This window comes from Sinohyriopsis cumingii, chromosome 5 (assembly GCF_028554795.1).
Source record: "Sinohyriopsis cumingii isolate HCF-2022 chromosome 5, ASM2855479v2, whole genome shotgun sequence".
In the NCBI taxonomy this organism is placed as follows: domain Eukaryota; kingdom Metazoa; phylum Mollusca; class Bivalvia; order Unionida; family Unionidae; genus Sinohyriopsis; species Sinohyriopsis cumingii.
Genome location: NC_142965.1, coordinates 62,835,152 through 62,862,511, shown reverse-complemented (window position 1 = coordinate 62,862,511; position 27,360 = coordinate 62,835,152). Strand labels below are relative to the sequence as shown.

At 36.6% G+C, this 27,360-nt stretch overlaps 1 protein-coding gene across 2 annotated transcripts in view; it reads right to left on the bottom strand.

The window, feature by feature from the left end:
* The window catches only part of LOC149799307 (glypican-5-like), a 76,305-nt gene extending 49,176 nt beyond the window's left edge, over nucleotides 1–27,129 (bottom strand). For both annotated transcript variants that reach the window (XR_016421148.1, XM_089958618.1), the window contains exons 1-2: nucleotides 26,427–27,129; nucleotides 4,155–4,426 (exon numbers count right to left, since the gene is read on the bottom strand). Coding sequence is in view for 1 of the 2 variants with exons in the window: in XM_089958618.1 (XP_089814744.1) it covers nucleotides 4,155–4,426; nucleotides 26,427–27,116 (962 nt within the window). In the remaining variant the exon portion in view is untranslated. The remainder of the gene's footprint in view (nucleotides 1–4,154; nucleotides 4,427–26,426) is intronic.
* Nucleotides 27,130–27,360: the final 231 nt, after the last annotated feature.

Sequence of the window (27,360 nt, the reverse complement as noted above, 5' to 3'; positions counted from 1 at the left end):
ATGGAGGTACACTATACCTGACATTTGTATGAAGGTGCACTATACCTGACATTGGTATGGAGGGAGGTACACTATACCTGATATTGGTATAGATGTACACTATACCAGACATTTGTATGGAGGTACACTATACCTCACACTGGTATGGGGGGTACACTATACCTCACATTGGTATGGAGGTACACTATGCCTGACATGGGTATAGAGGTACACTATACCTGACATCTGTATACACACACTATACCTGACATTTGTATGGAGGTACCTTATAACTGACATTTGTATGGAGGTACACTATACCTGACATTTGTATGGAGGTACACTATACCTGACATTTGTATGGAGGTACCTTATAACTGACATTTGTATGGAGGTACACTTTACCTGACATTTGTATGGAGGTACACTATACCTGACATTGGTATGGAGGTACACTATACCTGACATTGGTAGGGGGGTACACTATACCTGACATTGGTATGGAGGTACACTATGCCTGACATTGGTATAGAGGTACACTATACCGGACATTGGTATAGATGTACACTATACCTGACATTAGTATGGAGGTACACTACACTGGACATTGATATAAAGGTACACTATACCCGACATTGGTATGGAGGTACACTATACCTGACATTGGTATGGAGGTACACTATACCTTACATTGGTATGGAGGTACACTATACCCAACATTTATATGGAGGTATACTATACCTGACCTTGGTATGGAGCTACACTATACCTGATATTGGTATGGAGGTACGCTATACCTGACATTTGTATGGAGGTACACTATAGGAACGCACAAAAAACAGACAAATAAAATTCACTCACTTCTGGTAAATGACACCATAGTCACTGATGAAACTGACATTGCAAATGTTTTCAATGATTTTTTCATCAACATTACTACAAAGTTAAAAGAGCCAGTGATAGAAAACAACTTTAATGAACTGAAAAAGTTCTGCAGCAGTAAAATCTCAAAGGAGGTATGTTTCTCTATCCCACCAGTGTCAAAAAACTTTGTTAAAAAATGTCTCAGTGAACTTGATACCAAGAAAGCTACAGGACTTGATCAGATTGGTCCACGACTCATTAAATCTTCTGCCTTTGCTATTGTAGATAGCATAACATTCATAATTAATTTAAGTATTGCAACCTCATCTGTCCCCAAATATGGAAAACTGCAAAAGTAACTCCTATTCACAAATCTGGTTCTAAGGATGATGCTGATAACTACTGACCAATTTCAATACTACCAAACTTGTCAAAATTGATTGAAAAACATGTCCATGACTCATTCATGTCATATTTAACCAAACACTTGCTGTTACACCCTAATCAATCAGGCTTTAAACAGAACCATTCCTGTGAGACTGCCTTGATCTCCCTAACTGACAAATGGCTTCAAGCACTTGACCAAGGTAGAATAATAGGAACTGTATTTGTAGATTTCAGGAAAGCTTTTGACATGGTGGATCATGAAATCCTTTTGAAGAAACTGAAAATCTACCAGTGTGATGAAAGAACAATTAGATGGTTTACTTCGTACTTAAATGAGAGAACACAACATGTTTACATAAATAATGTTCTGTCTGAACCTGAAACAATTAGATATGGAGTACCACAAGGCTCAATTCTAGGTCCACTACTCTTCATTTTATTTATTAATGACCTACCACTTTTACTAAGAGATTCAATACCATCTACAGATCTCTATGCAGATGACACAACATTGTCAGACAACCAAAACACAAAGCATGAGCTCGAAATTTCTTTACAGAATGCACTAAACAAACTGGAAAACTGGTGCACATGTAATGGCATGGTGGTAAATACTGGTAAAACTAAAATATTACTTATCTCAACACGGCAAAGAAGGACAAATCTTAGTGATGAACTATGTCTGACATGGAAGGATACAAATCTGCAAATAGTCTGTCATGATAGGCTACTTGGTGTTCTGGTAGATAATAACCTATCATGGACTGAACATATCAAACATACCAGTAAAAAAGTCAATTCAAGTTTATGGCTTCTCAGTAGGATAAGACATTTTCTCCCTGAAAGGCACAGGAAACTATTTTATAACAGTTACATACAACCCTATTTGGACTACTGTAGTACAGTATGGGGTAATTCAAATGATAAAAACATAGCAAAGCTGGCACATCTTCAAAAAAGAGCATTTGGGCTAATATCAATCCAGAAAGAAAGCAAGGAAAGTTTAGCTGGTAGGTTAAAAATATTACCTATTAAAGACCGAATCTGTTTGAGAAAAGCCAAATTAATGTACAGGATATCTCAGAATAGTGCTCCTGAATATTTACAATCACTATTCCAGTATAGGCTACCTGGTAATACTCCCCACCTGTGATCCATGTCTACCAAACAGTATAAAATTCCCAAACCAAATAAGGAGTTATTTAAAAAAAGTTTCCAATACTCTGGAACTCTGCTCTGGAATAGTATTCCAGCTGAGATTAGAAATGCCCACTCTATTTCCTTCTTCCAAACCCAATATATCCAGTGGCTTCAGAGATGCAGCTTAAATAAATGAATTCCTTTGTATGAGGGCCTCAAGGTAGATTAGTTTTTAGCTAATTGTGTTACCCTCTTTAAATAAGGTCATTATTATTATTATTATTATTATTATTATTATTATTATTATACCTGACATTGGTATGGAGGTACACTATACCTGACACTGGTATGGAGGTACACTATACCTGACATTTGTATGGAGGTACACTATACCTGACATCTGTATGGAGGTACACTATACCTGACATTGGAATGAAGGTACACTATACCTGACATTGGTATGGAGGTACACTATACCTGACATTGGTATGGAGGTACACTATACCTGACATTGGTCTTTGTCTTGTAGGACATTTCAGACCTGCCAACCCAGACGAGTCCGTCTCAGTAAGGCAGCTGATTTTTTCCGTAAGACTGACCAGTTTTCAGTAAGGTGTAACAAAATATCATTAACTGCTATTGTAAAGCTGGAAAACACAATTAAAAGTTTGACGATAAACATTATGTTCAACTGAAAAGTTTGTAAAGTACACGCTGACTTTATTTACCACTAGTACAGTTGCACAAACTTTAGTTTCAAACCCTATGCAGCTCAATGGCTTGTTGCTATCTCTCAACTTGACATAATTCCTGGAAATTCTTTTCCATTTCACATGACGAGGGCAATTACATCTCCCGCCACGAGACATACTCAAATTGGCACATGATATCCAATAAATGCAACTGTGTCCTTTCCAGCTTTTATTCACAATAACCTGAATACTCCTTTTTATTCTTCCGTGTTGATTATTAACACTTTTCTAAAAGCTTATTTTCCCTTTCATCATAAACATGCATTGCTTTCTGGATGCCATTTTTACAAATTCTATAATCAACAGTTTGATCATGCAGTCACTTCTCATGAACAAGTATGTGCAGTTTTAAGTATCTGGGGTGCTGCTGTAAAACTAGTCTGGTTCCCTGACTAATTTCACTAATTCTAAGATGAAACCCAGATCCAAATAAAGCATGGATGAAACAATTATCCGGATTTTTCAGCAACCATCATTTTTCTGTAAATCTGTTAGTATGCCGTAAGTCCATATTTTAAGGGTAATTTTCATAAGACTCATGGCAAAATCGTAAGAGTTGGCAGGTCCGAGTCATCCCAATATGACAGGCACATGCCTTAATTATGCAAAATGACATCATTAGGCACCTGCCTTTTAGGGCATCATGATTTGATGTTCAGGGATATATACCTTATATTTGCAAACACATAATATTGTTAGGCACTCGCCTTAAATAATGACACGATTTGACATGAACTTGCCTCTTGGATGTCAAGATTTGACATTCAAAAACATTCCCTAAAGAATGTCACGACTTGCCATTCAGGCATGTGTCAATATTTGATTTTCAGGTACAGGTCTTGTATCAGTGACAGACTTCATATTCAGGCTCATATTTTGTATGTCAAGTCTTTATATTCAGGCCCATGCCTTGTATGTTGTTTCAACCTGACATGACTTGCCATTCAGTTCCATACAAATGTACCAATACATCACTCTAAAGTACTGCTAAAAGAAGTACATAATCAGAGCATCAGACAAGACTTTGCTTACCCTGCAATAGAAGTACCATTCCAGCACTGTCCAGTCAACTGGTCCTGCTCAAACTGAACAGGCTGTGTACAAATCTCATCTGCCATATTTTTGTACAGTCCCTTGGAGTCCACAAGATCCAGAGTGAAGCGCATGACCTCAACATACAAATTCTCTGACCAAGGGGCTTCATTCATTGAAAGAAAGCGTGAAGTGTCAGGAACCATGTGTGGAACTTGCCCCTGACCACCAGCAAGGGCTGATGATGCTGGGATCTCGCACAGCTCCTGCATCTAAAACAGAAGAAAAATCAAACATTCATTATTATACATATTTTGGGTGCATTGTTAAAAGAGTAGTAAAGTGTGTCCCTTTAAAGTTGCCCAAGACTGGTTTAGAATGGAGTAAGAGTAACTAACTTACTCTAAGTACTACTGCACAATTACAATCACAATTACAATCACAGTTTACATTTAGGAGGACATGGCCAGTAACAGAAGTATGAGACAAAAGGAAAAACCCAACTAAATCTCACTTATTTTGGTCACATTGACCTAAATTGGAGTTTGGAATACTGTACACACTGAAATAAATCTCAATAAATTTCATAACTTTGGCCTGAAATGTATTACCAGTGGGCCACTCAGCATTTGATAAATGTGTGGTCTAGGGAAAATGTCTACTCTTGAGTGCAGCATTTATTGCGACTCTGAATAGATTTGTAAAGGCTAACACCCTTTTGAGCACCTGATTTCAGTTCCAAAGCAAATACCTGCAGTTACTGCAAGCAAAATTTTGATTAGCCATTTGTCAGAAGCCTGCCAAATTAAATCCGAAGAGGTACCAAACAGGTGCATTTGCTCTCATTGTAACACACTTCAGGCTGTACCAATTATTATTCAATTCTAAACGTCTGAAACTCATGATCCAGGAAACCATCTGACAACTTGAATCCATGGTGCAGAATTTAAAATACCCTATTACCATTACATCAAAAACTACTTAACTAATACTCCAACGAAATGCACCAAGTTGTCTCCCAGCTTATAGTGACCAAATTATGGGCAATTCAAGCCAGTCAAACTTGTCTCATGTAACGAATCTAAAATTGTCCTCCTACGACAGGTGACTGCTTAACAGGTTTATAATGAACAATTATTAGTACATTGTATTAAGTATCTAAACTAAAGGTTGTGCAGGCCTGGCACAGCAGTTGTAAAAGGTTGCCGATGCCTCATATAACTGAACAGGCCTGGCACAGCATTTGTAAAAGGTTGCCGATGCCTGGTATAACTGAGTTAGCCTTGTGAAATAAAACTGTTTATTATTAGTAGTATCAGTAGTAGTAGTATTTCTACTTTTCATACAAATGGTAGGGATTATGAAAACCTACCCAAAAATATATGTACAGCTGTGTTTGTTAAGTTGCTCAAGTACTCCTACATGATTTAAGATAGAGATTCCAGTCCTGTGGATATTATTAGAGATGATTTGGAGATGTGCACAACAGCTTTAAAATGTTAATACAGCCCCTGAGGGTAAGGCTAGGGGGCTGGAGAAAGGTTTACACATATTTAAAATAGCTCCCAAATTACAAGACTAATTAGTGAAAATTGATGCTTGTTCAATGTCCATGTGTCATCAAATATGTTCAAGTGGGGAGGTAAGGGATTGAATGAATCCCTGGAAGCATTGCATTGTGGGCCCCGGGGTTATGATTTGGAACCTATTGAAATTCCCACCCAATAACCACATATACACATACCGACACACAACTAAAATTGTAAAATTGCCCTTGCATCTATTCTTACCCATGACAAATTACCTTGGGGGGCCAAAGATTTTGGAGCTGGATGGGAAAAAATGGGGGAGTACTGGATATCTGCTTTACACTTAAGTTTCTATCTTTCTCAAAGTCCATCATGGTGCTTAATAGATTCATAATTTTGTACAATGAGTAGTATAATAGCACTGTTTAAAATCCAACACCAGTAAATATCATAAAGCATGAAATGAAATCAGCAGGGCACTGATTACCAATAAAACCAATTAGCTGTGCTTGAGCCAATAAGAGCATCAAATTTCATTCATGGAATTAAGTGGGTTTCAGTTCGTAAAGCCAAAGAAATCTGATAATTTTAAAGGAACTAAATGAATTATTCCGCATAGTTTCTTCCGTTTCCAAAGTTTAACCTGGTGCTGCACTACTATAATCATATAAAGTTTGCTAATGAAAAAGAATTTGTGGCATATATTAATGAAATCAAAATTTTGCCATAAACTGTATGCCACTGGAAGGGCAACAGCATTTATACAAATCTCCTGAGTGGAGTGATTTATTCATATGCACATCGTCAGGTGATAACCATAATGTTTACCAAGTTTCATGGCAATCCATCAAAAACAGAAAATAACCAGCAAGATTATGTTCTTGCTGGAAGGCTGGACATACAGAAGGTGGGATATAAAAAGTTTATGATTGCACAACATGTCCCAACACTTGATCTCTATGACGTGCGTAGTTTTATTGGTACATTTTTCTGGCAGTCTGAAGTGCAGTGAAACCGCAGCCAGTGCAATCAGCTGCTATGCACTAGGTGCCACTAGGCAGATCTCTGATTCATCATACTGCACAATGTCTCTGAAACACTTAAATGCTGACTTCCAAATCCCTCAAACACTGATATTTTGGAGCCTATTGTTACGTTTAATTCCACAGTAAAGCTTAAATAAAGACATACAAGAGCTTCCCTATAACAAGAATTCAGCATCAAATATTCAAATTAGGTATTCAACACACAAAAATCCATTAAAAGCTAATGCAATTGATTCTTGGGTTCAATCACATCATGAAATATTGAAATCTTTTTGCAAAAATAAGAATAACATGCTCATACCAACTGCAGACACATAGAGATAATGATCTTAGAGTGTCCAAGTTTAATTGTTGTGTTGTTGTTGTTGTTGTTGCTGTTGTGGGGTTTAATGCCATTTTTCAGCACATGATAGGCTATGCATGGTGGCCAGTATTAATGGTGGAGGAACCCTGGAAAACCCCGGGAAGAACCACCGACCCAAGAGAATTAATTGGTGTGAACCAAATGCTATCAGAAACCTGGAACATAAAAAAGGAAGCTTCATATATAAATTTGCCCTGAAATAAATGGATGAAATTTCATGCAACTTCCAGCTGCTCTAACATTCCTGGCCAATTTAGCATTCCTGTAAACTCAACAAGGTTTTAAATATTCATAACATGTGACAATTATATTTTTTCTGCACTGGGTGGGTGGGGGTGGCATCAAAACAATACAGAAGTCCAAACTAGCTTGATAATGCACATGTCACAGAAGACATAGAAGGCAAAACTGACAACTGATGGTGGATGCATCTTCTAACGTAAAAATTCCTGACTTGCCAAATACCCTTAACTTTTTGTAAATTTGTACTTGGAAACTTTCTTTGGTAGCTACACACTATGGTATTGCATGATATATTCAACGAGATATCAAATAGTTAATTCATAGGAAATTCTTGCATATGTTGTAAATAACTGATAATCATAAATGTCATTTTATACATGCAACATCCATAAAGAAACAGCACACAGCCAAAATATTCAAGATCGGAATTTCCTCAAATCTAAATAATTCTGACTGGCTGACTGAAGCCAATTAAGTTTCCATGATGGGGACTGATAATGGCTACAGCCCCATCAAACTGTACCACTCCAGGGTTTGTATTTCATGTCAAAATATTCAAAATGTGCAAACTGGTTTATGTCCCCATAGGAGCTATTCATTAACAAAAGTGATATATTTCCACACATCTGCTTATGAGGACTGCTTGGTAGGATTTTTCTTTAACATTCTTTTCTTGAACTATAGATGTTTTTGCTTCAAATAAGGCATCACTAGCAAAAGCTCATATAGTTGAGAATTAAATTTAATGCCTTTTCTTTTAAAAATTATTATTATTATTTACCGGGTACATCACATTATTAACCTTTGAAAAACAAGTTCCTTAACAGAACCTTTGATGAAAAGTATTTTAACTTAAACAGCACTGGACGATTCTAATCCATTGCAACGTTTCTTAACCGATGTAGATCGTACAAAGTATCATGTGTACCGTACATAATAAGGCAGCGAATCCAGTTAATTATCAAATTTTCTCTTCAAATATGGCTTACCATGTACTTTCATCACCAAATATGGCTTACCATGTATATTCATTGCCAAATATGGCCTACCACATACTTTCATCACCAAGTACGGCTTACCATGTACTTTCATCACCAAGTATGGCTTACCATGTACTTTCATCACCAAATATGGCTTACCATGTACATTCATCACCAAATATGGCTTACAATGTACTTTCATCACCAAGTATGGCTTACCATGTACATTCATCACCAAATATGGCTTACCATGTACTTTCATCACCAAGTATGGCTTACCATGTACATTCATCGCCAAATATGGCTTACCATGTACTGTCATCACCAACTATGGCTTACCATGTACATTCATCGCCAAATATGGCTTACCATGTACTTTCATCACCAAGTATGGCTTACCATGTACTTTCATCACCAAGTATGGCTTACCATGTACTTTCATCACCAAGTATGGCTTACCATGTACATTCATCGCCAAATACGGCTTACCATGTATTTTCATCACCAAGTATGGCTCATGCTCAGAGATTTTAATTCCCAACAAATGTACAGCATTCTGCTTGGATATCTCCACGTGTTTTCAATTATTTGTTCATTCTTGTAAGGGAAAAATATAAAAACTATTCTTATCATCATAGAAAAAGTAGTTGTATGGAACGGATGTGTCAATAACATAATTGTAATAAATTGATCTAATTCTTATAATTATTTTGATGGAAATATAAAATATGTAGTTTCCTGTTTGTGACTGTTGGAGCGTTTTGGTAGTGAGCAAAAAAAAGAACCTTAAACAAAAAATACATGCAAACTGACTTTTTTGAACAGTTTTTGCCATGTTCTTTTGTGTGGTATCTGCTTTGCAGTTTGTTACTGTGGTCAAGTGAATAAAGTGTGATACCATGTTCTTTTCTCATTTAATTCATTATCAGATTAATTAGAATCAATTACCAAACTTCCGTTGTTAATGACGGGACCATAATTTGCACTGTTAAGTGAAATGCACAAAATCGGATGGATTCTTGTTATAGAAACGCACCTTTCCAAGGCAGAAATTGACTTCATCTTCTCATGCTAATATTTTATGACTGTTTACAATGGCCACTGCTCTGATTCAACAGAACATCTGCTATTAGTCAAGTCTTTATTAGGGAATGGCGTAAACAAACGCAGACTATTGATAACCGAAACTTACTAACCCATCGGACTATTAACATTATGAAAGTTACTAGCCCAACAGGAAATCTGCTAGCCTTGGGCTAGTGGACTACCGCTAATTTTGAGCCCTGGGCTTACCATTTACTTTCATCACCAAGTATTGCTCACCATGTCCTTTCATTGCAGGCCATAGGCAACAATCTGCAATACTCATTAATCACCAGGGGCTGCCTTACTGAGATTTTTGATGAATATGGATAACTAGCTTAGTCAATCGCTGCATGTAAGTACAATTTTCCCAACATTATGACCTGACATAGCCCTTTTATGTTGCCTGAATGAGCCAATCAAAGTTTCTCTTCCATACAGACATTCATCGATCAATAAAACATGCCCCTTCATAAATGTGGAGGATATTGTTACACTGTGTTGTTGATGATGTATATTTGTTTATGCCACAGGGGCTTGTATCATTGTTTACAACTGACCTCTCATACATTTACTATATAATAACTACAAAGTAGGTGATTTGTCTCCTTGCTCTCATTACCTATTTAAGAATAAACGCTGATATTTCAAGTTACGCTTTATGTACCTTAATATATTTGGTACTGGTATTTAGCTCAGGCATTCGTCGGTGTATCCCTATCAAAAGTTTGACATAATGTCATACCTTTAAGGAATGCTGAATCATTTTCCCATGTTACTGCTCAACATGGCCCAGATCACGCCCACTTAATATGCAAGAACGCGCTGAACAGAACACTACCTTCTCATTTTCCAACTGAAAATAAGTTATAAATGCGGGACATCATTTTCTTTTAACCAATGAGAGGACAGTATTCCATTCAGTGGGATTTCACCTGCATATTAACCAGACACGATCACAGCCATGTCGAACAGTGAAGTGGGAAAATGATTTGGCTTTCCTTAAAGCCCTTGTGGTTTATGCATGCTCATGAAAAATGGGGAAATCCCAGCACACGCATGCCTTGGGTGTTAAAAGAATATTGTGGGTTTTTGCCAGAAACTTGCAAAGATGGCCATATACATGTTGAGAAAATATGGAAAATCCTGGAGCCTTAACCAGATGTCAGTCAAGCATCATTTATTCAAGACTTTACTAGACTTTTTTCCACTTTCAGGCTACATTTGATTAACCACATACAAAATCTTTGGGGTGCTAAACTTTCTTAACAGACAGAATGAAGCTTTACTACATAACATAAGCAAATTTAAATTGACAATATCTCACTCAAATTCTTAACATTTTCACTAAGAACCAAAACATGCTCTCTAACAAATTATGGAAACTGATGGCTTCATCAAGGTCCCCTTTATAATTATGTTTGTAAAAAATCAAGCTGCATAACAAATCTGGTTTAAATGCAATAATTTGAAAATTATTGTATTGCAGGCATGTGCAACCTATATGCCATCCAGCCCATAACCTGGTTTTATCAGAATGTGTAACTTTAAAAAACGCTATCTAGCCCATGATATGGAGGAACTTGCACATGCCTGTTTTATTGAACACCAGGGGCTATAACTCTGCTAAATAATGCTACAAACTCCTGACAATCAAACTTCAGCCAACATGTGATCTATATCAAGCAGCATGCCAAATATGTTTGAAAACCAAGACATTTTAGTGATCTTATCTTGCAGGAACCAAAGACAGGAGGATACACAATCAAGAGGCCATAATTATTCTAAACAATAATGTACACAAATAATGCACATTCAGGTCAAGGCAACTATGTTCTTACAGTCTCCCCCATGAAATGATATTATGTTAACTTTCAAGGGTCGTAACTCAACTGAAAATGGATATGACAAAAGAAATCAACCAAAAGAATGATGAAGTAGTAAGCACATCAAAACTGCATCAGAATTATCTTAATGTCTAATGTGCTGGTTGCAAAAGAATGATGAAGTGGTAAGCACATCAAAACTGCATCAGAATTATCTTAATGTCTAATGTGCTGGTTGCAAAGATCCGACATAGTGTAGGTCTAATAAATGGTAATAACTCTCATTTAAATTCCATGTAAACAGGACACGAGAACAGGAAACCTTTAAAAGGCAAATCAACATGTAACAGGCAATTTATCTACCAAATGGCATCCAATTATATGCAAGGGCTGCAGAGCTTTGGTGATTACAAGAAGAGTGAACAGATGCATAGATGGATGGATAAAAATGGTGATTATAATACAGCTCCTATCCTAAATAAGGGAGCAATGGCATAAAATTTAAAAAAATAGAAGTGGGTTGTTCATGTACCGACAACTTAAATGATGACACCAAATGCTGAAATCTCAACTTAAGTCTTGTCAAAAATCCACCAGCAATGAGGTAATTTATTATCTGGAAAAGAATGTATGTGGGTTTGATATTAAGAGTCTATAACTCTGACAGGTTTAGGGGGAGGGTGATTTGGATTTTTAATGTAGCTTAAACAATTTTTCAGTCACATCGCTATGATGTCCGCAGTGTGGCAGTTTATAGTGGTCCAAACCCGGGACATAATGCCGCAGACATGTAGCATGATGTCCCACGCAGTCACATTATCCTGACACCAGGCCAACCAGTCCTAACACTAACCTCTTAATGCTGAGCACCATGTAAGGCAGCTGCTGGTATCATTTTGATAAGTCTTTGGTATGACTATGCCAGGGCTCGAACCCACAATGTCCTGTATCTGAGTAGGATGCTCTAACCACTTCAGCCACAGGGCCAGTTAATTTTAGGGACAATAAATAGGCTAAACAATCACACAGAATGCTGACAATCAAGCTTTGTCAAAATCTTATCATTATCAAGCTGCATATTAAATTTGGTTTCAGTCTAACAATAATTAAGAAAGTTGATTTGCATAAATAAAAGTGGGTGGGTCCAACATTAAAGGGCCATAACTCTGCTAAATAATGACACAGAGGGACATTAAAGTGGCAAAATTTTCAAGACAAAATCTAAGATTTAAAACTCACTGTTGATTGGTACATACAGTCTTTAATTACTAACTTTGTAATTTGTCCATTGTCATCAAGGAAATGATAATACTTCTTGTCAAACAAGAGTCCCTTCATTGGATATGCACTCTTCTAGCTGAATAGAAACTCTATGAATCCACTTAGAAGTCCTTTTATTCTATTCAATTGCTGAGTATTAAACCATATCTGATATTACTGATAGACAACAACATACCAAAGTTGGAAATAAAAGTACCATCCAGCATGTTCGAGTTAATAGGTTCACAAGTGCCTTAAGTATAATACTGAAGTGATTGTCATGGTTTTTGACCTTGAAACTGGTATCATGGACTGAAGATCATTCAACTTAATTGTCTCCGACAATTCACTAGATATCCACATGCCACATCTATATTATTGGGTTTTTTTTGTTTTTATACATGCACTCTACTGTGGCACCATGCAAAGTACATTAAAGCCCCTGTTGTGACATTGATGACGAATATGTATGATAACAAATCCAATGACAACAGGAAAAAAAGAGGAATGTTTAGCAATGGGAATGGTTGCTAGATGAAGCTGAAAGTGCAAAATTAGAGACTGTTTGACAAACTCAGAATATCAAACTCACAACGCCTACAGAAAAATTATGCTATGCAATAAATATTTGTATCTGTTGGAATCTTCTTTTTATTACAATGGTGAGTCCTGTACTGGACAGAAGAAAATCGATGTTAAAATGCATTTTTTAGATTACATGTCCTTAATTCATTAGATAGTATCATCTTCCTGCTTACAGTGGGTATTAAATGATTATGTCTAAAGATTTTTAAGTCCATCTGTTGTCATTTGTGGGGAAAAGAAAGGTACTGAAAACTATCGGGAAAAGGAACAACTATATCTTGCAGAAGGAGTGTTAAGATTTCCATGACAACTACCATGGCAGTCATATTGACTGTCTGATCTGCACCAATTTCATTTTGGAAAACCCCATGTCATTAAAACTATTTGTAATGGTGAATTATCAACAAAAAGATTGTTATGATTGCCATATAAGCACCATTTTTATTTAGGATAAATAAGACATAATTGAAAGTCTTTTTGTGACAACCCCATGTCAACATGATGTTCTTCTTTGGAGAAATATCAATTAAAACTAAATTTGATAGCCACTGTGATGGCCATATTGGATATCAGATGATACCATATATTTAGACCAAAACGACATCGTGAGAAGTCTTTTAGTGAAAATCCCATTTCAATATTGCTATCCATTCTGAAGGTGTAGTGATAACATTTCCAAGGTGGTCAGTGCAATTGGCCATGTTGGATGGCCAAGGGAGTGAGGGGCAGTTTCAAGGCAATTCTTCTAGTGGTTTATGTGTAGCAATAAAAAACCTCTGCAAACTGACAAATGGATGATGGATGACGAACAAAGAAGCAACTATAATAAAATAAAAGAAAATTAAAATTTCGCTACAAGTAACTTCCACAAATGTCTTCATTTTGTGTTCATCACTAAAAATGTTTTCAAATAAAATTGTGAAGTGTCCTAGTTACTGTTTCTTTCAAAATAAAAAATACCAATAGTCAAGTTCATTCACCATGGCCTCTGTACATGAAACTGACACCCCAATCAATGTTCATCTCTATTATACATCACATGGGGGGCCCCCTAGTGCATGGTTAATTATTTAATGATGCAATTACTTACTTGGATGAGTACATATTGAGACTGTGATCCATACGATTTATTTCTGTTTGCATATCAAGAATCTGTACAATTATTTAGGTAACACAAGAATAAGAAATGGACACTTGAAAACTATCAGCAGTATATATAACCACAACATTAGAGATTATTTAGAGTGAAATATACATATAAGCATTTGCAAAACTTTACCATAAATGCAAAAATGTTCCAAATTTAAAACCTTTGCAACTGACACTTTTACCCAAGGTAAATACATCTGTCTCAAATTCAACCAACATTTGTACCCAGGTATGTGTATCTGCCCCGAAGTCAACAAACACTAATTAACCCAAGGTACATGTATCTGTCTCCAAGTCAACGAACACTAGTTAACCCCAGGTACATGTATTTGCCCCAAATATCATATATTATTGAATCCACAAATATTTTGCCTTTTAGACTCATTTTGAATTTTGAATTTTAGCTGTGATGGTGAAGGATTCTATACTGTATAATACTTTAACTAAAGTGCATCCAATGAATGGGTTTAGTTTCTGTTTACAAAAAAAAATTAGGAAACTGACGGCTTGTATGAATGTTTGCATATAAAACAGTATTGCTGTCCAGTACCATAATATAAAGAATAATTTCAGTATCTTTTTAAATTTCAGTCTAAAGTAATAAAACTTTCTTGTTGCCAACTTTAGTTGACTTTTAATACCTAGTAATCTGAAAAAAAACAGCTATCACAAATACCATGAAATTGCCTAATGACAGCTTCACACAAAAAACACAAGAAACTTGAGGTAATAATAATAATAATAATAATAATAATAATAATTAATTGCACTGTACATAGGTTGTTATTTGTTGTTTTTTTAGGGTTTAACGCCATTTTTCAGCAGAAGATAGGCTATATATGGCATCCAATATAAACGGTGGAGGAAAAACCCATGAAAACCTGGAAGAAACCATGCACCAACCCACGAGGAGCTACTGGCAAGCTTTCCCACATACTTATATTGGCCGAACCCGAGAATCGAACCCACGCTGACAAGTGAGATGGCAGTGATCCACAACAGTAAGTGCTTGGTCACTTGGGGCCCCAGGTTGTTATTTGCAATTTACCTTTACCAATTCACTATTTGTATGTACCTCACAACCACTCCTTCTCCAGTTATAACTGAACAGAAAATGTACATACTATGAACAACTGGAATATCATATTAGGTTAGATGGAAAACAATGTTCCAACCGTAGTTTCTGTTGATTATAGTTGTAATGATAATTAGTACTGAACTTTAAAATAAAAGTATGTGTGTGTAGTTATTAGTTATGTCATTAAATTCAGAGATGTAGATTTGTTTTGTATTTTGACAGTCATAATATTTAAACAAGTAAAAAAATTAATATGACTGTTATCCCCATCCAACTTTTAAAAACGTCAGGATTATGTCTTCATTTTTCTGTCTGTATGTCCCTCCATCAGTCAATTTAACTCCTACACTGTTAACACATTAACCCCTAGCGACATCTTAATGGGACAGAAGGTAGTGGCCTACTGCTGAGCTCTGTAGCGTCATGGTCATGCATGATACACTAAAGTGGGTGGTATTAATGAAAGGTAGACAGATGTAGCTCATCAATGATACCAAATAATCTGGAATATCTAGTTGCACTACAAAATACAGATAAACCTCATTTTTTGGATCCGACTTTTTTCTACCCAAACTTCGCCAGTGGTCGGAATCCAATTTTGTGTCTGGAGTTTAGACTTTTCAGTCTCAGATCTAAGGCAAACCGGTATGAACTGCAAACAGACAGACAAATCTTTGCAAAAAGCAGGATAAGATGGGCATTTGGAATAAAGAGTGGTCTCCATACAAAAATAATGGCTCCATTTAGCAACAAAAAATAAATATTAAAAAAATCCAACTTTTACCCTTCTGCTCATGTGCGAGTCAAATAGCCAATGAAAAACGATGTTTCTAACACAACTAGGCAGTATGTTATTGAAAGATCACCGGAGATTAGGTGTTTTTGGATCTATTCAGAAATAGCTTTCAAAATGTGTTTCCTACTCAATTTTCAGGCGAAAATGACAAAAAGCTCTATGTGTTAAGATGTAGGACCAACCTGGTGTAATGTTTATGTATATACAAGGCTATCTGACTAAATTCCATCTGAACAGTGTACATGCCAGTGTCTGAACATATCTAGCTCTGACTGAATTCCATCTGAACAGTGTACGTACAAGTGTCTGAATATATCAAGCTCTGACTGAATTCCATCTGAACAGTGTATGTACAAGTGTCTGAATATATCAAGCTCTGATTGAATTCCATCTGAACAGTGTATGTACAAGTGTCTGAACATATCAAGCTCTGATTGAATTCCATCTGAACAGTATACGTACAAGTGTCTGAATATATCAAGCTCTGAATTCCATCTGAACAGTGTATGTACAAGTGTCTGAATATATCAAGCTCTGATTGAATTCCATCTGAACAGTGTATGTACAAGTGTCTGAACATATCAAGCTCTGTTTGAATTTCATCTGAACAGTGTATGTACAAGTGTCTGAACATATCAAGCTCTGACTGAAATCCATCTGAACAGTGTACATACAAGTGTCTGAACATATCAAGCTGATTGAATTCCATCTGAACAGTGTACATACAAGTGTCTGAATATATCAAGCTCTGACTGAATTCCATCAGAACAGTGTATATACAAGTGTCTGAAAATATCAAGCTCTGACTGAATTCCATCAGAACAGTGTATGTATAAGTGTTTGATTACATCAAGCTCTGAATGAATTCCATCAGTGTAAAAGCTATTTGCACATACCAGGCTAACTGACTAAATTCTATCCAGTGTACAACTGTATGTACATACATGACTCTCTGAATACTTTTTGAGCACTGTAAAACTATCTGTGCATATCATGCTCTCAGAATTAATTCTATCAACAGTGTACAAGCTGTCTCTAAATAACAGGCTCTCAGATAGAACACAGTCTGAACAGTGTACAAGCTGTATCTAATACCAGGCTCTCTGATAGAACTCAGTCTGAACAGTGTACAAGCTGTCTCTAAATACCAGGATGTCTGATAGAACTCAGTCTGAACAGTGTACAAGCTGTCTCTAAATACCAAGCTCTCTGACAGAACTCAGTCTGAAAAGTGTAAAAGCAGTCTGTACATACCAGGCTCTCTGATAGAATTCAGTCTGAACAGTGTACAAGAAGTCTCTAAATACCAAGCTCTCTGATCAAACTGAGTCAGAACAGTGTACAAGCAGTCTGTACATACCAGGCTCTGATAGAATTCAGTCTGAACAGTGTACAAGCTGTCTCTAAATACCAGGATCTCTGAAAGACCTCAGTCTGAACATTGTACAAACAATCTGTACATACCAGACACCAACTGAATTCTATCTGAACAGCATACAAGTGGTCTGTACAAACTGATCTCTGACTGAATTCTGTCTGAACAGTGTACAAAAAGTATGTACATAACAGACACTAAATGAATTCTATCTGAGTAGTGTACAAGTTGCATCCAAGTTTATCGTGCTTCCATGCCATAATCCAGTTGTTCATATATTTTGTCCATATCAGCCCCCGTCTATATACAGTGAACACTGTTGTACATATAGATGCCAATGTGGGGGTGTTTTGTAGGGGTGGGAGATTTGAGGGTTGAATCGAGAAACCCCTAGATCCATGTGAATATGCAATGAACATTGCTAACATTATCTTCCACCATACCCCTGGTATGTGCTACATGTAATCTGACCCAGCAGACAAAAAATGTTGGATATGATAAAGACCTCAAATATAGCCCATCCCTACCTGACATTGGACCATGACTTTCAATGGAGCTATAAGGCTGACCTAAACCCCATGAATACAAGACAAGTGAATTTTCTGCTCTGGTTACTTAAGTAACTTTTTTGGGGTAAAACAAAAGTTCATAACCTATGGCCATAAATTCTTTACAATGTTTTTTGTCAATATCATTATGTGTACTTTACAACAGCATCATTAAAATGCTGAAAAAGTCCAATTCTAATTTCTTGGTTAAGGGACTCCACCACCCTGGCTTAAAGGTTAAACTGTTACTTACGAGTTTTGACGCCCATATTTTACAGCAGGATGGTATTTCTGACACACTTTATACAAAAAGTGAACATACACATACATCAAAATACGAGTCTGCTCTTTTCATATTAGTGTTTTAAATATAGTCAAAATTGTTTTACAAATCCTAATATTTGGTATCAGCACTCTTAAGAAAGAGATTGGTCTGATACTGTGCCAAGAATATACATATTGTGATACCCCACCTAAAACACCCCCTGTTATAAAAACCAATTCCTGAATTTATAACACCTCTTCACCCATTTTCCCCAAATGCCCAACTGATTTATGAATTAGTACAATGTTGTATGGGGGCCCCAGGTGGCTGAGTGGTCTAATGCACTCAAAGCTACCAATCACTGCCATTTCCCCTCTGTCTGCATGGGTACAAGTCTCAGGCACAGCCAGTTTGGCTATCTGAAAAAACTTGCCAGTTGATTTAAATTGGGATGGGGGGGGGACTACCCAGGGGTTTCCCAGGTTCTTCCTCCACCAGGTATACTGGCTGCTATATATAGCCATGCTGAAATATGGCCTCCGGCCCGTAAAAACAGCAAAAGAACATTTTAGGGCCATAGTAAATGAGTTTGATTTGTAAATCAGATATTGCATTCTTGAAGAAAGAAATATCCAATGACTTGGTCATTTTGTAAGTTTCTGTTGTGTGAATGTTCAATTCAAATATCTAAAATGGCTTCTTGCTCCAAAATGTCTCCAACAACAGCACTGAGACTGTAGAATACTTTAAGCTGCAATAAAATAGTCATGGGTGTGCTCAGTATTCAAGACTGAATAGGACACTGGTGATTCCATGTGGGCCACATGGAACCCCAACCATATAATGAATAGACTGCTTATTACCGTAAATTGGTACCTTATTATATTTTCAGTTATAATCAAGAAGCATGTATGTATTGAACATTTTCTAATCCATTCTAACAGATGATGTGCTAATCAACAGCCTCTAGAATGGATTTAACATTTTCAAAATGAGTGGATATGGCTTTATGCTGTGTCAGCCTCTGAATGCCTGGATTTCAAAGTGCCAGTGCTAATCCTATTCAGGACACTCTAAATGTTTAATTTTACAACCCCTGTATCAGTTAAATGCAATACTCTCTATATTCTAGGTTTTCTGTGATATAATGCCACTCCTATACAGAACTCTCTAAATCCTTGGTTTTATGAGCCCCAATGCCAATCCTATACAGAACTCTCTAAATCCTTGGTTTTATGAGTCCCAATCCCAATCCTATACAGAACTCTCTAAATCCTTGCTTTTAGGAGCCCCAATGCCAATCCTATACAGAACTCTCTAAATCCTTGGTTTTACGAGCCCCAATCCCAATCCTATAGAGAACTCTCTAAATCCTTGGTTTTATGAGTCCCAATGCCAATCCTATACAGAACTCTCTAAATGCTTGCTTTTATGAGCCCCAATGCCAATCCTATACAGAACTCTCTAAATGCTTGCTTTTATGAGCCCCAATCCCAATCCTATACAGAACTCTCTAAATCCTTGCTTGTATGAGCTCCAATGCCAATCCTATATATATAACTCTCTAAATCCTTGCTTCTATGAGCCCCAATGCCAATCCTATACAGAACTCTCTAAATCCTTGCTTGTATGAGCCCCAATGCCAATCCTATATATATATAACTCTCTAAATCCTTGCTTCTATGAGTCCCAATGCCAATCCTATACAGAACTCTCTAAATGCTTGCTTTTATGAGCCCCAATCCCAATCCTATACAGAACTCTCTAAATCCTTGCTTGTATGAGCTCCAATGCCAATCCTATATATATAACTCTCTAAATCCTTGCTTCTATGAGCCCCAATACCAATCCTATACAGAACTCTCTAAATCCTTGCTTGTATGAGCCCCAATGCCAATCCTATATATATATAACTCTCTAAATCCTTGCTTCTATGAGTCCCAATGCCAATCCTATACAGAACTCTCTAAATCCTTGGTTTTATGAGCCCTAATGACAATCAATATACAGAACTCTCTAAATCCTTGCTTTTATGAGCCCCAATGCCAATCCTATACAGAACTCTCTAAATCCTTTGTTTTCTGTTATCTAATGCTAATCCTATGGACTCTCTACATGCCTAGATTTCAAAACTCCAATGCCAATCTTATGCAGGACTCATTAGATGCTGGGATTTCAGATCCCCAAGGCCAATCCTATGCAGGACTCACTAAATGCTGGGATTTTAGATCCCCAAGGCTAATCCTATGCAGGACTCACTAAATGCTGGGATTTCAGATCCCTAAGGCCAATCCTATGCAGGACTCACTAAATGCTGGGATTTCAGATCCCCAAGGCCAATCCTATGCAGGACTCACTAAATGCTGGGATTCAGCCCCAAACTAATCCGATGTCAGACAGTCTAAACTGCTAGGATTTATCCCTAATCCTATTTATGACCTGCACAGTTATTACAGTGAACACATGCAGCTTCCTGGAATTTCTTTCAATGTAATGCATTTAAGGACTTTCAATAAAGAGGCTGTAATTTATAACCCAGTCCTATGCAAGCTCTGTTATTTATTTTGCCATAGTGTGTCTGTATTGATTACATTCATAAACAAATCTTTGGAATACTGATTGACTTGTTTTTGAATGTAGTCAATCAGCAAGCACCATTAAAAACACAAAAAATAAAATATGCTCATTAGCCAGACTTGATTACTCAAGAAATACTGGATGCCTGAAATCATCAGTAAGTGAATAGTATAACATTTCGAGAAATAAAATAACAAAAATTATTACCACTGCACAAAAATGACACATCATACAGTTACTGATCAAAAAAGAAACACCTCTAGTACTATTTGGAAACTATTTAGTGAATTAGAAGCTGGAAACTACAAGAAGACATATTCCATCTCTGAAATAATGATCGTGTATGTACCGATAACCCATTACAAATTGCATATTTATCAAGTTTTGTGTAGTCCTTATGTCGATCATGTAGAAACAATGTTCAAATCTGAAAAACTTGATTTTGACTGGATGTGGTCAAATGAAATTCACAGACCCAAAGCACTAAAATATCTGAACAATCTGCCAAGATGTAGATAGGGTTAATATATTGTAACCTGGGCTAGATAAGATGCATTTAGCCCCATCGTAGTATAACAAGGAGAAATACATCTGATGTTAATCATGTACTATGAAAATGTTTCATTTGTAAAACTGAACCTTAAAAATGCCAGAATGATGTATAAAGTTTCCACCAGCCATTGCCATACACTTTACACCTGAAGAAATTAGCAGCAACACTGATCTTTAGATCAATCACAGCCCCCAAAAAATTCAAATTCCAAAACAACCGCAAAAGGATTATCTAAAGACAGTTTTTAATACTCTGGGACAATTATGTAGAGAAATATCCGAAAAGAAATCCAAGGATTTTATAGCATATCAGCTTTTCACCATAGGTGTCTTAAGTGGATGAAATCTAAGACTTAATTTATAGCACATTAGTTGTATCTATCTCCTTCAGCTAATTTTTGTATATAAAATTATGTTGGCATGCGTTATGAGTTTAACTTGGACTAGTGAATATTAATAGCAATTTTATGTGTGTATAAAATTTACATGTGATATGTAACTATGGTAGTCTAGGACTGCAAGTTATATGTTCATGGTGTGTGTGGGTGTGTGCAAAATGATTAGTGATTAACTGAACTAACTATACCTACATCTTAGAGGGCCTCTTGATAAATTAGTTCTATTAGGCAACTAAACTGATTTACCCTCATTAAATAGTTTTTATTATTACTATTATTATTATTATCATTATCATTTTATTATTATTATTATTATTATTATTCCTGAATACAATGTCAACTCTATTTCCAAGACCTGAAATTCCTTGACTGTGGTTCCTACCATTTCAGCTCTGTTTGCAGTGATTCTTCCAAGTATTCCAGGATGCTGTTAAAATACTGTTATGAAAGATATTTCTGCCATTTTATACAAATATCCACTCTTATGCTGCTGATCCTGGTTCTTGTGTGGCGGCCTTAAACATGAGAGACCTATTAGTGTCTGTTCAGTTAATTTTAATGTCATTTGAAGTATACTGGTCAACTAGATTAGACTACCCTATAATGCAGGATAAATTAGTTTTTTTTCAAGGATGACCTTTCTTCAGGAAAGCACACTGCATGGGGTTTTTCTCCCATCTCCCAGAGCTGTAGGAAAAAATATTATAAAATGGGTATTGGGGGAGTATGAATATCTGGCATCATTTGACACCATCCCCATTTTACAAAAATGGGGGGGACATAGATTTGTAATGTTTCTTTAACAATTTTATTCATATTGCTGCTACATCTGCAGTGTGGCAGTATATAGTGATGTATAGCAATGGGGAATCATGCCACAGACATGTAGGATCATGTCCCAACCAGTCAAAAATGATCCTGACAAAAGCCCAACCAGTCCTAACGCTAACCTCTTAATGCTGAGCACCATGTTAGGCAGCTGCTAGTACAATTCTTACAAGTCTTTGGTATGACTTGGCCAGGGTTTGAACCCAACAAAAATTTGTAATGGAGAACAAGGCTTATATCTGGCCAAAAAGATAATATAGTATCTAACAGAAAACCTGTGGTGAAGAGAGGTTAATAGGTTTGTCCCTCAGTCTTTATGTGATTTTAGATCATTTACAGAATATAGGAAGCATCTTCATATATAATGAATTGAATACTAGGTATTTCTATAAATGGATTGCTGAATTTCACATTGATGATTTCCTTACAATGAATACAACTGTCTTGAATTTGAGGACTTAGGTGTTATTGCTGGTTTTACATAAATATCTGTCAAATCACAATCATCATCCTCAATTTGCTAGCTTATAAGTCAACTCCAACTTCAAACTGCACAGACCCAGATCTGCCATCACATAATGTTCCAGAAGATCTATGTCTGTGCAGTTTGTTAGGAGTAATCTGTAGAACAAACAATGCAGACCCAGATCTGTGGGCTCATTATGCAATGACAGATCAGGACCTTCACTGCTTGCTTATAAGTGAGTATATACAGTACAAATCCATCTACTACAAAGCAATTGTGCTCTACCTAGGCTGATATTTTCTATACAATTCCTTCAGAAGGAACTTGACACAATTGATAGTAAATCTTTGTTCTGTGCTTCTTTCCAACAGCCTTACTACTTATTGCCTCATAAAAAGAACTAATTAGTTACAGAAAACAAGTTATTCCAGATTCTGCCCCATTTCCGGAACAGTTTCCATATACTTTGGACTATTAAGCATCTACTTGCCTTATAGCTTTGCACTAGTCAATCAAGCACTGGAATCAGTCCATATTAATGCTGGGGTTTGTGGTTGGGTTTTTTTCTCTTTCTTTTCAATAATGCATGCTTTTCTCTCTGATATATTCCAATACACACAGCATCCTCAGCAACATGCTGCACACATCCAAGGCATAAAATGAGTCCAATTTTTTTCTCTGCTTTATCTCAGATAACTTAACAAACATTTTATATTCTCAAAAACATCTGGCTGGGTTAATTACTTTTGAGAATCTGTGTTTTTTTAACAAAATTATGAAAAAGACAAAAATAAAATAAGCATGTGTGTGATTGTGTGATTTGTGTGATTTAGATTTTTAATATAGCTTTAAAAATTTTCCTGTCATATCGCTACAATGTCTACAGTGTGACAGTTTAAAGTGATGTCTAGCACTGGGGCATCATGAGGCAGACATGTAGCATGATGTCCCACCCAGTCACATTATCCTGACACCAGGCCGACCAGACCTAACACTAACCTCTTAATGCTGAGCGCCTAGCAAGGCAACTGTTAGTACCATTTTTGTAAGTCTTTGGTATGACTTGGCCACAGATCGAACCCACAACCTCACGCATCTGGGGCAGAAGCTCTAACCACTAGCCCACCAGAGTAGTCACAAAATTAGCTACTCTCTTCTTGAAATAATCTTTGTACTACAACAGTTATGCCATTATGCAATGTGTAAGTGAACAATCATTTCCCTTCCTTCTTGCAAAGCACACATTTAGGAAACATTATTAAAAGGCTGTCAAGATTGTTTGATAAGAATGTTTAAAGAAAGTTTTTTGGGGGGTTGGGTCCCTCTCAGACTTTCTATAATTTGTATAGTAAACAATTTTAATTGGGGAGATGATCCACAGGTGTAAAGAAAATTATCATAATGTACATAAATAAGAAATAAAAGAAGAAAAGAAATTAAATGAATGGGAGAGTGGTTTGTGAATAAATACTTACTCAAGAGAGTATTTAAGTGAGTGAGTAAATTAAAATAATTAGCTTAGCTCTGTCTATAATAAAACTGACTAAGTCTTCAAGACAAGACCAAAACAATTTCAAACACATCGCAAGTTGGATTGTGGCAATGTGAATAATTAACAGTCCATTTATACCTCAGCAACTGATGGATAGATAAAAATACTACAATGAAAGAGATTTTTTTTAAAAAAAGATGGATTATGGGCAGTTAGACTGGGTTTCTTTCCACAGTATTTTCCATCTTAAACCAAAGCACTTTGCAGAAAAAAATGCATGCCTCAAGTTCATTACACAGTATCGGGAATGATATCCGCATTTGTCTCATTGAATTTTCACAACAGCATCTCAAAATGTAGCTGAAAGTACCTAATTCATTTTGTACACAAATTATTGTTTCTGTTGTTTTAGGGTTTAACGCCATTTTTCAGCACAAGATAGGCTATACATGGCGGCTAGTATAACTGGTGGAGAAAGAACCCTGGAAAACCCAGGGAAGAACCACCGACCCAAGAGAAACTACTGGCAGGCTTTACCACGTACCCACGCTAGCCGAGCCTTGGACTCAAAACCCACGCAGACAGAGGTGAGATGGCAGTGATCAGGAATGGTGAGCGCTTTATACCACTCGGCCACTCTGGGCCCCTCATACACAAATGATTTGAGCATAATTCACAGTGACATAAAGTACAACACCTTTCATTCAATACAAGCTGAAAGAGGCTATTCTGTGTACATGTAACTGGCCATGTTCGTCCTGAGTTCAGGAAGAGTCAATTTTTGATACTGTAAAGAAATCAAAAGGACGTAACAATATTATGGCCAAATATGACCGAATAGTCAAGATGATGACTCCTTACTAAACAATTCATCCATTCCACGGGTCATGGCAGCATCGAAAAACAAATTATTAAAATATACCACCCTGTTTTAGCATGTAATTACTGTGATGTGTTACACTCTATTAAGATTTGAATGGTGTTGAAATACTTCATGAGCAAAATGAATTAGTTACTTTTAGCTAATTAGTTAACGAAGCTAGTCTGAAAATTCAGTGAGCTACAGATGCAGATATCATTCATGATGCTGAAAGGAACAAACTACAGTATTCAAATAAAGTAAAGATCAGAACCACCCTTTTCAACAGTAAAACAAGTAATCTGCCGAGGTTTCATTTGCCACTTTTGTTCCCAATTTCTTCATGTTCAATAAATAAGTGGCCAATATTTTGGTACTTAATTTCCAGATGAAAATATGTGATCCATGCCAGATCCTACATTATAGGTGTGTCTATGAGTTATCGATGGAGTAGTCTATTCTGACTGCATTTAACCTTTTAAGAAACTGTTAACACCCTTATCCTGTACAACAATGGGCTGCACACTAAATCAGGGGTCTCAAACAGAAGGCCCACAGGCCTCATGCAGCATGCCAAGCCATACTGTGTGGCCCACAAAATGATTGCCGTCACAAGGTGTAATGAGAGATAACAAAGGTGGTGAAGCCCTTGGGCCATCTAAAATGCCCTTATGCGGCCCTCAGGGTGGTTTGAATTTGAGACCCCTGCTCTAACTCATTTCCAGTTCCACCAGTAAATCAAGCAGGCAAATGAATCCTACTGGTAAGACATTAGAGATATATGCATTTAAAGTCTGTTTTCATAACTGCACTGCAGATCAGTGTCAAATCTGAAAGATAATCCTATTTTATCAGAAACAGAAAATATGTTGAAATGTTTTCATTCTACAAGTGCTTAAAGTACACACATAAGATAGTAAGTTGAAGTAGCAGATTGGCAAATAATTAATGAATGAAGAAGAATCACACTTACACTATGGAAGAATTTTGGTGCATTGACCATGGCATGCATGATGGCATCTGATATCATATTTGGCAGCCGCTGAAGAATTTTATCAATGCTGTTCTCCCCACCCATACGGCGTACAAGGATTTCAATTGACCCAATTATATCATCCCATTCTGGGCCAATCTCGGACAGTATGGAGAGACAGCCCCGCATAACCTGGGTACAAAACCCTTTACATGGCTTGTACTGCATCAAACCTTGGCAGTGCGAACAGTACTGTAACCTCGTTAGTGCATGCTTGCAGTCATCTTCCAACACCAAGAAATCGGTAGTATTTATAGCCTCCAAGACAATATACAATGCATCAAGATAGGCTCGGCTTACTGATAATGCACTGTTCAAATTCTCCACTATCTTAGCTGGGAAATCCCCAAATGGTTTTGGCCGAATATCTTGTCTACGTTTTGATAGGCAATGATGCACATGATGTGTCAATGTATTGGAAGAGTCTTTGTCAAAAATGCTATATTTTACTATCACTGGGAAAATATTGTCAAAAAATTTGGCAACACTGCTTGGCAATATCACAGTCTTTTTCATGTATTCTTCCAGGTCTGTAAAAAGATGATTGACAGCCAGTCTATGTTCTGACACAGGAATGGAATACCAGTCTGACAACTTGTTTCCTGTATTATTCTGTCCCACTTCTATCATGGAAACAATTCGCTCTACAAATGGAAAAATAGAGAAAGCATGTAGTGTGCAATAATAATAATAATAATAGCCTAACCATAATTATAAAAACAGCAAAATAAATCATATCTTAACTGAGTGACATTTCAAGAGAAATATAACTATATCTAGCAAGCTTAAGCACGTCTTGCTAAATCTGAATATGAGATGATCAAGGAATTTAAAGCTAACATTTGGACAGGCTCTCTGTTAATATTAGAAAAAA